General features: G+C 53.1%; 1 protein-coding gene across 4 annotated transcripts in view; it reads right to left on the reverse strand.

The window, feature by feature from the left end:
- The window catches only part of LOC139277322 (uncharacterized), a 97,999-nt gene that overhangs the window by 49,737 nt on the left and 33,647 nt on the right, over positions 1-14,615 (reverse strand). For all 4 annotated transcript variants that reach the window (XM_070895636.1, XM_070895638.1, XM_070895635.1 and 1 more), the window contains exon 5: positions 599-725. In XM_070895636.1, coding sequence (XP_070751737.1) covers positions 599-725 — 127 coding nt within the window. The remainder of the gene's footprint in view (positions 1-598; positions 726-14,615) is intronic.

Below are 14,615 nucleotides of genomic sequence, written 5' to 3' on the forward strand. Positions count from 1 at the left end.
TCCATGATCAGATTGGCCATGATCGTATTGAATGGCAGAGCAGGCTCGAGGAACCATATGGCCTATTCCTGCTCCTATTTCTTATGTTCTTATAACATGTTTTAGTGATGTTGGTTGAGGGATAAATATTGGTCAGGACACCAGGGATAACTCCCCTGCTCTTATTCGAAATATTGCCATCAGATCTTTTACATCCACCTGAGGGGGCAAACGAGGGCAGTTTAACGTCTCATCCGAGAGACAGCACTTCCGACAGTGCAGGGCTCTCTCAGTACTGACATCAGCGTAGATTTTGTGCTCAAGTCTCTGGAGTGGGACTTGAACCCACAACCTTCTGACTCAGCGGTGAGAAAGATTGCTACAACTGAGCCACAGCTGATGAGATGTGAATGCATCCCAGGGGAAGTCAGAACCTTGAGGAGAGGAGGGAGAAAAACTCTTGGAAGAGAAACAAAAAGACAACAGTGAACATTCAAATATAAGCAACCATGTTCCAACACACACGTGTATGGGCGGCAACCATAAAATGAGCTTTTGTAAATCATTATCGGGTATTTTTACAATATTAAGGTCCACTGCGATTTACAGATTAACATACCCGACAGCTGACAATAATTGTGGAGTAGGGCTTCGAGAAAAGTTCACTATCAGTGAGGATCGGATAGGCTGTTCACTTTGCTTTCCTGAGGAGGATGTTGGTGATGCATTACTGCTATCATCTCTCCCTAGCAAGATAAAACATCACATATCCTTTCTGAGCATATATGTATATAGAGAATGTATATACTGATTTTCATAAACAATCTATTCAAAGAAACAGCTCCTATTGCTGTGTGGATAATTAGTTAAAAGTCCCACCACAATATACAGGGCCTACTGTCCCCTATTAAACAACAAGGGCCTACCGTCCCCTATAGTACGCCCAACTGGTCTAAGCTGGTGTTTATGATCCACACGAAACTCCTCGTGCCTCTCTTCATCTCACCCCATCAGCAGATCCTTCTATTCCTTTCTTCCACATGTACTTACCTAGATTCCCCTAAAATGCATCTGTGGGGGCATAGTTTCAGAATAAGGGGTGGCCCATTTAAAACGGAGATGAGGAGGAATTTCTTCTCTCAGAGGGTCGTGAATCTGTGGAATTCTCTACCCCAGAGAGCTGCGGAGGTTGGGTCATTGAACATATTTAAGGTGGAGATAAACAGATTTTTAAACGTTAAGGGAGTCAAGGGTTATGGCAAGCAGGCAGGGAAGTGAAGTTGAGGCCAAGATCAGATCAGCCATGATCTTATTGAATGGTGGAGCAGGCTCGAGGGGCCAAATGGCCTACTCCTGCTCCTATTTCTTATGTTCTTATGTGCTCTTCATCTCAACCACTCCCTGTGGTAGCGAGTTCCACATTCTCAACACTTCGAAGTAAAGAAGTTTCTCCTGAAATCCTTATTGGATTTATTAGGGACTATCTTTTATTTATGGCCTCTAGGTTTGGACGCCTCCACAAGTGGAAGCATCTTCTCTACGCCTACCCTATCGAACCCCTTCATAATTTTAAAGACCTCAATCAGATCCCCCGTAAGTCTTCCTTTTTCCAGTGAAAGAGTCAATTTCAACCTTATTATATTGTGATCATGACTCCTTTATCCACTACTGCTGCTCTGGTTCATTTCCCATTACGAGCTATGCTTCCTCCCTTGTTCGCCTTCTTACATATTGGGTCAAAAAGGAATCTTGTACACACTATCCACTCTTTTCACTCCCTCTCTCTGCCAGTTTATTTGGGGTTAGTTAAAATCTCCCATGAATATGATACTGTGAGCTAGACTTTCCATTATTTTTGCATGCATCCCGCCCACTTAACATCCATTTTAACGCTGAAATGAGATATAGCGCCCATATATCGCCCATTTAGCCACAAAATGGGAACTATTGCCCATTTCTCGGTCACTTATCGCCGAACGTTACTTTTGGCATGAACATTAATAAAAAATAATACCGCCCGCTCACTTTCTTTGGGCAGAAAGATCAGAATGGGAAAAACCAACGCCCATTATATTGCCTGGCTTTACTTTCGACATGTAATTAACGCCAAGATTTAATAATACCGCTCACCCACTTTTTTTGTCGTAAAAATCACATTTGCCGAAACTAATGGCCATAAAATTGCCGAGCGTTACTTTCGGCACCTCGAACACACATTGCTGACAATATCACTCACCAAAAAAACCGCTGTGAAAAATTTGCTCTCACCTGAACTAATCACAGCGGTATAGACGCCATTTTCTAAATTGCAGGTCGCTTCATTTAAAAGGTTGCTTTAACTTCGGGGGAGTTTGGATGTACTCTGGAGTTCTTTTAAGGTGATGTGAACATCTGAACAAACATCTTATCATACTGTGGACGATTGGAATTTAGTTTAGGTGTCTTAGTGAGGACATTTATTGTTTGTGAACAATAAGTGTAATACTGATACTTATTGGAATGGGGCCTGTCATTTCTCAGACTGTCTTGATGAGTTAGCACATGCTGCAGACTAGAGATGGCAGAAGGTATATTCAACAGCATTATGTGCCCAATCTAAGATGTGTCAGACTGATGCGGAAGACGAGACCTTACACCCCCCCCACACTTACAGGGAGAAGTGGTCTTACCTCAACTTGTCCGATAACACCTGCCTTAGGAGACTGCGCTTCCATAAAGAGGTTATCAGTGAGATATGCCAGCTCATCAGACGAGATCTGCAGCCTGCCAGCACCATCAGGACTGCACAGTCCATCGAGGTCAAGGTCACCGCGGCACTTTCGTTCTACGCGTCGGGTTCCTTTCAGGCCTCAGCTGGCGACATTTGTGCCATATCTCAGCATGCCACACATTGCTGCATTCGACAGGTCACTGAAGCCGTTTATGCATGCAGGATGGACTTTATCAACTTCCCTATGACCAGGGAGGCTCAGACTGAGAGGGCTTTAGAATTCATCTGAATAGCTAACTTCCCCAAGGTGCAGGGAGCAATAGACTGTACGCACATCGCCATGCGGGCACCTTTTCAGGATGCAGAGGTTTTTCGGAACCTCAAGGGATTCCACTCCCTGAATGTGCAACTCGTTGTCGACCACCAGCAAATAATTGCTGCACAACTTGGCTATCAGGAGGGGACAAGAATTGCCAGAAGGGACTGCCAGTCTACCTCAGGAGAGAGAGGAAGAGGAGGACGAGGAGGTGGACGCTGACCTCAGGCTAGACAATCAGGCTGATGCTGAAACCATTCCCCCGCCCCCCCCCCCACCCCCTCTAGACCGCAGGAAAGGGCCCGTGGTGGCTCCATAGCTGCAAGACTCTTACGTCAGCAGTTCATAAATGAGCGCTTTGCTTGAAAGAACATTGTTGTTATTTACAAAGCAGCAACACTGCTGGGTGTCCAGCTCATACATCAATGGTGTGCATCACCTTGGTGACAGTTAAAGTTTAAGTTGATTCTAGTTAAGTTTAATTATACCCTTTCATGTTAAGGAATCACCAGTGTGTAACGGTGCAGCTGAGACAATGCGCAACAAGATTATGTTAAATAAAAAACATTTAATCCGAATATTTGTGTGAAATCATAATTATAACTGTAAAAAACACCTCATCCCACCCCACAAGTTGATTACATTTATATCATTCAAATGGTCAGCATTTCCAGCAACACAGAACACAAATGCAAACCAACAAGGTAGCCTCCCTCGCTCCTTCCCCCAACCCTCCCAACAAAATAGCACCAATATAAAAATATGCCCAAACCAACAACAACAGGGCCAGGCACCTAACTTTCCTTCCCCCGCACCCACCCCTCCCCCCCCCACCGTTTCTCCTCCCCACCTCTACCCCTTCTCCTCCTGACTCCAAGCCGCCTGGCCGAGGAGCTCTTCAGGCGTTGCTTCATTGGGGGCGGGATGATGGCAGAACTGCTGCTTGGACGGATACGGGAGAGGACAGTCCAGAATGTGCTACGAGCCAGAAGCAAGATCTTCCTCCTGGCTCTCATGTGTTGTTGTCAATGGGGGTGCGGCACCTTGGAGTGCAGTGCCGCGCTCCGGGATCACTGGGAGGCCTCTGCCACCAGTGTTCCTGGCTATCAGCTCCAGGGCCTCCGCCATCCGCGGTACGAACTCCGTCAAGGTGACGGACATGCTGGCCAGCTGGTGTGATATGCCCCCCATTGTCTGGAGGATCTGCTGACCTATGTCAACACTCCTCCTGGATAAGTGTATCATGTCCCGCTCAGATCTGCCGCTCGTGGAGCAGACCTGCCGCATCGAACCAACCTCCGCTTGGTCGGCGCCGTCCTGGAGACACCTGGGGTGCCCTGTGCTTGGGCCTGGTACCTCCACGGTGGAGGTAGGAATAGCCACAGGAGCACTAGATATCATTGGTGTCGAATGGATTATGGAACTTGGCAATGCAGGCTGGTCAAAGTTGGCACTGTCATCCGTGGAGAAGGGACCCAGTAGACCCACGGGCGAGAATCAGGACTCCTCGGCACCAGATAGAGGATCGTCCGGCACGTCCGTCCCTGCATCCCCACCTTCTGGGCTCAGTGTTCTTGCATGGGGCCATGTGGCTGGCCGAGCTGCAAAACATGAATTAGGTTATTAGAGGAGAAGGGGGTGCTAGGGTCACAAGGTGATTCCAGCACTACACACAGCATATGCACGAGAAAAGCATCACCGCTATCAAGATCATCACAGACATCACATTTCATGACCATCACCAAATTCTGCATTGCAATGATTCTCATGAGGCCACCATTATTTAGAGAACACTTTTATAATTCATCTATCACATATTATTGGTCGGATGAGTGAGTGTGGCATCTATTGAATTTATATCACTGTATACTTTACTCATGTGGCATCACATCAGGTTCTGCAGCTGCATGCGTGGCCGACCGGGGGTGGCTCCCCACTAGTACCAGCACCCGCTCCTCGATGTCGGTGATGTCCATGATGACTGGTGGCCCCTGCTCGGCCCTATTCTTGGAAAGCTTCTTCTGTAAAAGGTAACAACACTACGACATGGCATGAGATCATTGCGTGATATCATTGCTAGGTACTGTCAGAGACTGATGGTACTGTCACAGAGACTGATACAACACGTAACTGACAGATGTAATCATGCTTATTATGAAACTTATCATTCTTTACCTAAAGACGTACACCGTGAACGCAGGCTTTGAGTACAACATTCCCGTATAAGTGCAAGACATCACATCTGATTTTAATCACTCATTACACTTACAATTCAAATTATATAAATATATAAGTACATGTAAATAAATGTAATACTTACTCTGGCAGATCCGACAAGGTCGTTCCAGCGCTTGTGCCACTGGTTGCCCTCACGCACCTCGTTGGTCGCCGACGAGATCACCTCGGCTATGTCGGCCCACATCTTCTGGTAGGCCTTTGGGGTGGGCTTCCCACGCCTTCCCTGGGTCAATTGACCCCAGCGTGACTCGACCTTCCGCATGAGGGAGGCATTTGCCTCGTCCGAGAACTTTCTCGCTCTTTTTCGTCCTCCTAATTGTTCCTCTCCCAGTTCACTGCTTTTGCCAGCGTCAGTCTCCACAGTGTGCTGTGTCGCCTCCTCTGTCCCTTCCATTTTAAATATTATTTTTTCGAGAAAACCTCGGTGTTCAGTAGGCTTTTTGCTGCTGGTGAATCTCCCTCTTGCCTCCCACAACAGCCAAACACCTATACAACACACCCACACATGCTTTCAGTTCCTCTCTCTCGGTATCCTCTAATGCATATGTAATGATGACCCGACCTCCTGAAACACGGGAAACGAGCGTTGCCATGTTGTTGCTATGGACGGCGATACTTTACGGCAGAAGGTCAAAAAAATGTAACACTAACGCCCATTTCAGATCGCTTGTGGTATCGCCCATTTTAAAAAATTTGAAAAATAGGATTTTGAAAATGGGTGATAATTCGCCGATCTTAAAACCCATATTTACCCACATTGGGGGAAGAGAGAGAAATAGCATGGGGGGTGGGGGTGATCTGCACAAAAGTGGAAAGTCTAGCCCTGTGTGTTTTTTTTAAAACTACTTTCATAAATTTGCCTACATTTTCCTCCCTCTACTTAGAACATAAGAAATAGGAGCAGGAGTCGGCCATTTGGCCCCTTGCATCTGCTCCGCCATTCAATAAGATCATGACTGATCTGACCATGGACTCAGCTCCACTTCCCTGCCCGCTTCCCCATAATCCTTTACTCCCTTATAACTCAAAAATCTGTCTATCTCCGCCTTAAATATATTCAATGGCCAAGTCTCCACAGCACTCTGGGGCAGAGAATTCCATAGATTTACAACCCTCTGAGAAGAAATTCCTCCTCATCTCAGTTTTAAATGGGCGGCCCATTATTCTGAAACTATGTCCCCTAGTTTTAGTTTCCCCTATGAGTGGAAATATCTTCTCTCTATCCACCTTGTCGAGCCCCCTCATTATCTTATATGTTTCGATAAGATCACCTCTCATTCTTCTGAACTCCAATGTGTATTGGCCTAACCTACTCAACCTATCTTCATAAGTCAACCCCCTCATCTCTGGAATCAACCTAGTGAACCTTCTCTGAACAGCTTCCAATACAAATATTCCTTTACGGAATTTGGTGGTCTGGACTGTACCCCTCATAGTGTGACGGGTTCCTTCCTATCCTATATCTCAATCCATATGGATTCTGTTTCTATCTCTGTTAGGTATGCCTTTTTTTGCATCTGCCATTTTTATTTCTGATTGTCACAGCTAGCCCACCACCCCTTCGTCCTCCCCTATCCTTTCTAAATACTTTGTAGCAGCCCATTCTGTCCTATCTGCTACCAAAATTCCAGTCCACTATATTACAGCAGGGAAATAAAACTGCTATCAATTCAGTTCCTATCACGATTCAATCACAGAATGACACTGTCCATTATTATCGACCTCCACATCCATTGTATCTCATTTCACACATCCAAGAAATGCAGCCTGAACATAATAAGAACATAAGAATTAGGAACAGGAGTAGGCCATCTAGCCCCTCGAGCCTGCTCCGCCATTCAACAAGATCATGGCTGATCTGGCCGTGGACTCGGCTCCACTTACCCGCCCGCTCCCCATAACCCTTAATTCCCTTATTGGTTAAAAATCTATCAATCTGTGATTTGAATACATTCAATGAGCTAGCCTCAACTGCTTCCTTGGGCAGAGAATTCCACAGATTCACAACCCTCAGAGAAGAAATTCCTTCTCAACTCGGTTTTAAATTGGCTCCCCTGTATTTTGAGGCGGTGCCCCCTAGTTCTAGTCTCCCCGACCAGTGGAAACAACCTCTCTGCCTCTATCTTGTCTATCCCTTTCATTATTTTAAATGTTTCTATAAGATCACCCCTCATCCTTCTGAACTCCAACGAGTAAAGACCCAGTCTACTCAATCTATCATCATAAGGTAACCCCCTCATCTCCTGAATCAGCCTAGTGAATCGTTTCTGTACCCCCTCCAAAGCTAGTATATCCTTCCTTAAGTAAGGTGACCAAAACTGCACTCAGTACTCCAGGTGCGGCCTCACCAATACCCTATACAGTTGCAGCAGGACCTCCCTGCTTTTGTACTCCATCCCTCTCGCAATGAAGGCCAACATTCCATTCGCCTTCCTGATTACCTGCTGCACCTGCAAACTAACTTTTTGGGATTCATGCACAAGGACTCGCGGCCTTCCGCGAGAGGTGGGCACCGGAGGGACTGGAGTGCATCATCACGCCCGGCAACCAAATTTTAATTTGATTTTACGTTTTAAAGTTTAATTTGTTTTAATTGCCGGTGCTTTTAGTGTCCCCCTCCCCTTTTATAGGGGGCACTGGAAAAAATTTGATTTTAGCGCCCAAAAAAAAAGAAAAAAAGAAAAACACAAAAAAAAAAGGAGAAAAAAAAAAAGGGCCTTGTAAATGTCTGGTGTGTCACCCAGGTCGGGTGGCACGGTTTAATGTTTTTTTGTTTTGCAGATAAACTCCAAAAAGAGTTTCATGCACAAGGAGGTGGCACGGTTTAATGTTTTTTGTTTTGCAGATAAACTCAAAAGAGTTTCATGCACAAGGAGGTGGCACGGTTTAATGTTTTTTGTTTTGCAGATAAACTCCAAAAAGAGTTTCATGCACAAGGACCAATTGAGGAGCAGTGGAGGCGTGTCCTGATCAGTTGGAGCTGAGCTGCAGTGAGGAGAGCAGCTATCAACTTTTGCTCTTGCCTGGAAGGCCTGGAGAGCCCTGAGAACAGCCCAGGAAAAGAAGGAAGGAAGGGGCTTCACCACCAACTTTCACCCAGAGGGAGAGGAGGAAAAAGCAGAAAACTTTTACTCACTTTACCATTTCTACAAGGAGTTGGAGAGAGGGGGAAAGACCAAAACAACATCCAGTGTGGAAGGAGGGTGACTCTACATCTTCTACAGGTGGGTGTGGGTGCATTTCCCAAAAAGACTTTGTTATATCGGTGGGGGGAGGAAAGAAGACCACTGAGGGCCGGAACATCGCGGGGGGTGTGTGTGTGTGGAAGTGTGTGTGGGGGCCTTGCTTACAACTAGGCCCCCCCCACAATTGAACCCCCCCCCTCCCCCAATTGCCTAGCCTGGGATAGCTGGAGCTACCAGGCTGAAGATTTTATTTACCACTTATTTAACATCATTAGGAGTGTGTGCCTGGTGGCTCTAGCTGCCCCAGGTGAAGACATCTTCTCCCCACACCTGAAGACCATCCCAAAGACTGTGTTTGTGTTTTTTGCCATCTGGGGAGTGCACCCACCCACAGCTGCGAGGGGAGACCTGACCTCGCAATCCCTTTCCACCCCCCTCTCTCTTTCTCCTGTTACTCTGTTTCTCCCCTCTCTCTCTGAGGCCTCTTTCTTCCAAATTAATAAAAAAAAACAATTAAGACAACTGAGCAGAGGGAGCAAGGCCTCTCCCCAATTGTCAACGAGGGGAGAGGTGCCTCGTTAAGGGCTCCTCTGCTCAGTTAATATACGAGGCCATTAAAGACCATTAAGGCCTGTGACTTTGGGGTGGGTGTAGCCCTTAAAGGGACCCCGTGATGGCGACCCCATCCACGCCGGTGGCAGGGCCAGCGAAGACGTATGCGCAGGTGGTAACCGCTTCCACGGCACCTCCTGCGCCACCCGCTGCCCTGCCACCATTCAGATTCATTACAAAAAAACACGGGGTCAAGAGCTACACTCACCCCACAATGAGCATCGAGGAGTGCGTGCGGGCGATGGCTGGGGTAGTCGGCCCCTCGGCCATTGTCGCAGCCTCCAAGATGTCTGGGAAGGCTGTTTTCTTCCTGGGGTCGGAGCGGGCGGTGTCCCTGGCCCTCGAAAGGGGGCTCACGGTGGGCGGGACGTTCCTGCCGGTGGATCCTCTCGAGGCCACCGCGCAGAGGGTCATCGTGTCGAACGTCCCGCCCTTTGTTCCCGCTGAGCTCCTCCTCCCTCACCTACAACAACTGGGGGAGGTAAGGTCAGGGATCAACCCCATACCGCTCGGCCTCAGGGAGAACAGCCTGCGCCACGTGTTCTCCTTCCGCCGCCAGCTCTTTGTCCGGCTGGCGCGAGAGGACACGACGGAGGGAAATTTTAATGTGGTGCACGAGGGGACTGCCTACCGCGTCTTCTGGACGTCGGACGGCGTGCGGTGCCATGCCTGCAAGGAGGTGGGGCACGTTCGCAAGAACTGCCCCGCCTCCAAGGCCGCCAAACCACCGAAGGCGGCCAAGGCTGGCGCCGCCGCCACCCCTCCCCCTAGTTGCGTCCGCGTGCCGGGAGCCGTAGGTGCGCGGGCATCGTCGGAGGCCTTTGTTTTCAGGGCCTCCGGCGGGGGGGAGGGAGAGCGTCCGAGCGGAAAGAAGGCGCGGAACAAGAAGAAACATCTAGAGGCGGGTCCCCTCAGTGCGCCAGAAAGATTGACCACCGCGCTCGGCCCAACCCAGCCACCGGCGAGCGCGGGGTGCCCTGAGCCCGTGCCCGAGCCCTTGAACAACACCACAGAGGGGCCCGGGCGCGGGCAAGAAAAGGAAAAGGGGGGGGCGGAGCGGGAGGCCTCGGCAGACATGGAGGTCTCCCTGACTCCGCGCGCCCCCAGGAACAAAAAGAGGCACCGCCCCAATGAGGCGGAGGGGGAACAACATCCCTCCGTGGAGGAGGCGGTGCCCGCCGCGTGTCCCGCGTCCCCCACCAGCGCCCCCAAATTGCGCTGCAGGCGCGAGGAGTCTTTCCCCGGGGAGGGTGAGGCAGTCGAGGCTGCCCAGCCGCTGCCTCCTGGGGAGGGCGTGGAAGATCTGCCTGTCGTGGGGGGCGTGGGGCCAGAGGAAGAATGCGTAGCCGCCGGGTCGAGCGTCCCGGGGACCGAGGCGGGCGAGGCCGAAAAGGCCGAACCTGAGCCCGCCCAGCCAATACCCAACTTCCCCCGGGATTTGCTCGACTCGGTAGAAACTGAAAAAATGGAAAAGTTTAATCAATCCGCACACGCTGGGCTGGGGGGAGGCGGCGGGGAGGGGGGGGAAGAACAACAACCCTCGCCCCCTACTTTGGAGCTGAGGGACTTGGTGGACCTGGAGAATTTTCTAAACCAGGTCTCTCCGTGTTCCCCGGCTCCTGGGGCGGAGGAGGAACCCCTTCCGCTGTCGCTTCCCGACCCAGCACCAATTTTAAAAGAGCCCAGTGGGGACTCCTCTGCCGACGATCCTGGGGGTGGGATCGGGGCAGAGCCAGGGCCAGATGGAGCGGCCGGGCCGTTTGCCGTACCTCGTGCGGTCGACGGGCCGGCTGCTAGCGGCGACCTCCCGGAGGGGGACGGGGACTCGGTGGAGGACGCGGGTGAAGATCTCGAGTCCATCGCCAGTGAGGCTGTGGATCTGCTCGCGGCCGCCACTGAGACCCTCCTCATTCCCGCAGAGGAACTCCGGGACTTTTTGGTCCAGTGCCGGGGTCGCCGCGACCAAGCCCGTCTGGCCCTGGAAAGATGGTCCGAGCCGGGGCTGCTCGTCGCGTCCGTCCGCGCCGCCGCTAAAACCATGGCCGCGGGCGGGCCCTTATTAAAGGCTCAAGGCCTTGAGCTGCGCCGGCTCAAAAAGTTCCTCGCTGGGCTGCTGAAGGAGCGGAGTTCAACAAAAGACTCCGCTCCCTCCCCCACAATAGGTTAAGGTAGAGGTTGCACTATGCTTTTGCCATGAAGATAACCATAGCCAGCCTCAACATCAACGGCAGCAGAGGGGCACGCCGTAGATTTGACAATTTTTCGCTCCTGCGGGAGGGGAAATATGCGGTGTGCTTCCTGCAAGAAACCCACACCGTTCCGAGAGACGAAGCCACGTGGCTCCTGGAATGGCAAGGAGAGGTCCGCATGAGCCACCTCACCGCCATTTCTAGTGGGGTGGCCATCTTGCTGGGCCCGCATTTTCAGCCGGAGATCTTGGGGGTCGAGGAGCCCGTGCCAGGCTGCTTGCTGCACGTAACGGTTCGCCTGGGGGACGTGCCGCTCCATCTCGTGAACGTGTACGCCCCTCATCCCGGCCCGCAGCAAACGCGCTTCTTTGAAGAGGTGTCCGCTCTTCTTGGCTCCGTCGACGTCGGCGACTGCATTGTCCTCGGGGGGGATTTTAACTGCACCCTCGAGGCGAGGGACCGCTCCGGTGCCCCGCAGTGCATGACGGCGATGGAGAAGTTGAGGGACCTGGTCGGGTCCTTCGACTTGGTGGACGTCTGGCGAAATCTCCACCCCGACTCCAGCGCCTTTACTTGGGTGAGGCCTGGAGTTGGATGGTCTAGAGTCGACCGCCTTTACGTGTCTCGGGCGTACGTTTCCATGCGGCCGGTGCCGTGTTCGGACCACCACCTGGTGTGGGCGGAGCTCGCTTCGCTCCGCGCGAGGACGGGGTCCGCGTACTGGCACTTTAACAACCGGCTGCTGGAGGACGTGCGTTTCCAGGACTCGTTCCGTCGATTCTGGTCCGACTGGAGAAGGAAGCAGGGGGGCTTCCCCTCCTTGAGGCTATGGTGGGACGTGGGCAAGGCTCACGTCCGCGTCTTCTGTCAAGAGTACGCGAGGGGGTCGACCAAGAGGCGGGCGGCCAGAGTCGGGCGCCTAGAAAAAGAGGTGCTCGACCTGGAAGCCCGTCTCGGTCAAGTCGTCCAGGACCCGGCCCTGCGGACGGTGTACGAAGCGAAGAAGGCCGCGCTGAAGGACCTGCAGCTCGTCGGGTCCCGAGGCGCGTTCGTGAGGTCGCGGATCCGGTTCCTGCGGGATCTGGACCGCGGCTCCCCCTTCTTCTACTCGCTGGAAAAAAGGCAGAGTGTCCGTAAGCAGCTCTTGACGCTGCTGGCCGACGACGGCTCTCTCGTCTCGGATCCGGAGGGCGTCAACAACAGGGTCCGTGAATATTACGGGGCTCTGTTCTCTCCGGATCCGTCCAGCAAGGAAGCGCGTAGAGTTTTGTGGGAGGACCTGCCGAAGGTCAGCCCGGAGGGCGCCGAAAATCTGGAAGCTCCGCTAAGCCTGGCGGAGCTGACCGGTGCCCTCGCCCGGCTCTCGAGGGGAAAATCCCCGGGGCTGGACGGGCTGACCGTGGAGTTCCACAGGGCGTTCTGGGACGTCCTGGGGAGCGACTACGCGCGGGTCCTGGGGGAAAGTCTGGCGACCGGGGAGATGCCCCTCTCTTGGCGCAGGGCAGTCATCGTCCTGCTGCCTAAGAAGGGCGATCTCCGCCTCCTTAAGAACTGGCGCCCGGTCGCCCTCCTCAGCACGGACTACAAAATCTTCGCCAGGGTGATGTCTGCTCGCCTTGGTGCCGTGCTGGACCACATGATCCACCCCGACCAGTCCTACACGGTCCCGGGCCGGACAATCCACGATAACATCCATCTGGTCCGGGACCTCATCCATTGTTCCCAGGAGGCTGGTCTGTCGGTCGCCTTCCTATCCCTCGACCAAGAGAAGGCGTTCGACAGGGTGGATCACGACTATCTGCTCGGAACTCTGCGCGCTTTCGGGTTCGGGACGCATTTCGTCGCCCGGATCCGACTTTTGTACGCCGCCGCGGAGTGTCTGATTAAAGTTAACGGGTCCTTGACGGCGCCCCTTCGCTTTAGGAGAGGGGTGCGCCAGGGATGCCCCATGTCCGGCCAGTTATACGCCGTTTGCGTGGAGCCTTTCCTGCGCCTCTTGCGGACGAGGTTGACGAGACTGGCTCTGCAAGGGCCGGGCGTGGAGGTCGTCCTCTCGGCTTACGCCGATGACGTGCTCCTCGCGGTAGAGGATCCCGCTGACCTGCGGAGGATGCGTGAGTGCCAGGAGATTTACTCGGCCGCGTCCTCCGCCAGGATCAACTGGGAGAAATGTTCCGGACTCCTGGTGGGTCAGTGGCGGGTGGACTCCCTGCCGGAGGAGCTCAGGCTTTTTGCCTGGAGCACGACCCATCTCCTCTATCTGGGAGTCTACCTTAGCCCCGACGAGGGAGCCTGGCCGGCGAACTGGCAGGAGCTGGAGGCCAAGGTCGCCGCTCGCCTAGGGCGCTGGACAGGACTGCTCCGAGTGCTGTCCTACAGGGGTCGAGCGCTCGTCATAAACCAGCTGGTGGCCGCAATGTTGTGGTACCGGCTGGTCACTTTGACCCCTCCCCCTGCGTTTGTCGCCAAGATACAGAAGAAGCTGGTGGACTTCTTCTGGAACAACAGGAAGCACTGGGTCTCTGCTGCGGTTTTGAGTCTCCCGCTTGAGGAGGGCGGTCAGTCGTTGGTGTGCGTCAGCGCCCAGCTTGCGACTTTCCGTCTTCAGACCCTGCAGAGATACCTTTACGTCGAGCCCCCTCCTAGGTGGTGCGCTCTGGCGAGGTATTTCTTCCGCCAGCAGCTCGACCTCAATTATGACACGCAGCTCCTGTTTGTGAACTTGGGGGGTGCCAGGACCGCCCTCCGGGAGCTGCCTGTCTTTTACAGGGAACTCATCAGGGTCTGGAACAAAGTCTCCACCAAGCGCAGCTCTCCGCCGGCTGGAGTGGCGGCCGTCCTGCAGGAACCGCTGCTCGGGAATCCGTACCTCCACGGCCGAGGCTTTATGTGGCGGTCGGAAGAGAGGGCTGTGGCTGGTGAGGTGACCAGGGTCAGGGACCTGCTCGATGGCGGAGGAGCGGGCTGGATGGCGCCAGACACGCTGGCGCGGCGCCTAAATTCTGCCAACGTCCGCCACGCGGCCGATGCCATCGAGTCGCTAAAAACAGCTCTGGGCCCTGACTCCGTTAGGTGCATCGAGGAGGCTCAGGCACGTGGGGAGATCCCGTCCGAACTGACCCCCATCCGGACGGAATTCCTCATCGGCGCCAAACCCCGGAACCTCCCTCGGGGGCCGGCGCCTCACAACTTGAGCCGCCTCGGGGAAATCCTCTCCGTGCCTTTCAGTTCCGCGCGGAGGGGTTTCCTGTACGGGCTGCTCCTGCACACCCTCAACTTTGCCATCCTCGCCGGCCGTCCGGACACGCCATGGCGTACCATCTTGCCGTCCGGAGGAGGCGGGGGTCCCCGATGGAGGGCACTCTACGCAGGGGTCCTCCCACTAT

This window comes from Pristiophorus japonicus, chromosome 12, assembly GCF_044704955.1.
Source record: "Pristiophorus japonicus isolate sPriJap1 chromosome 12, sPriJap1.hap1, whole genome shotgun sequence".
In the NCBI taxonomy this organism is placed as follows: domain Eukaryota; kingdom Metazoa; phylum Chordata; class Chondrichthyes; family Pristiophoridae; genus Pristiophorus; species Pristiophorus japonicus.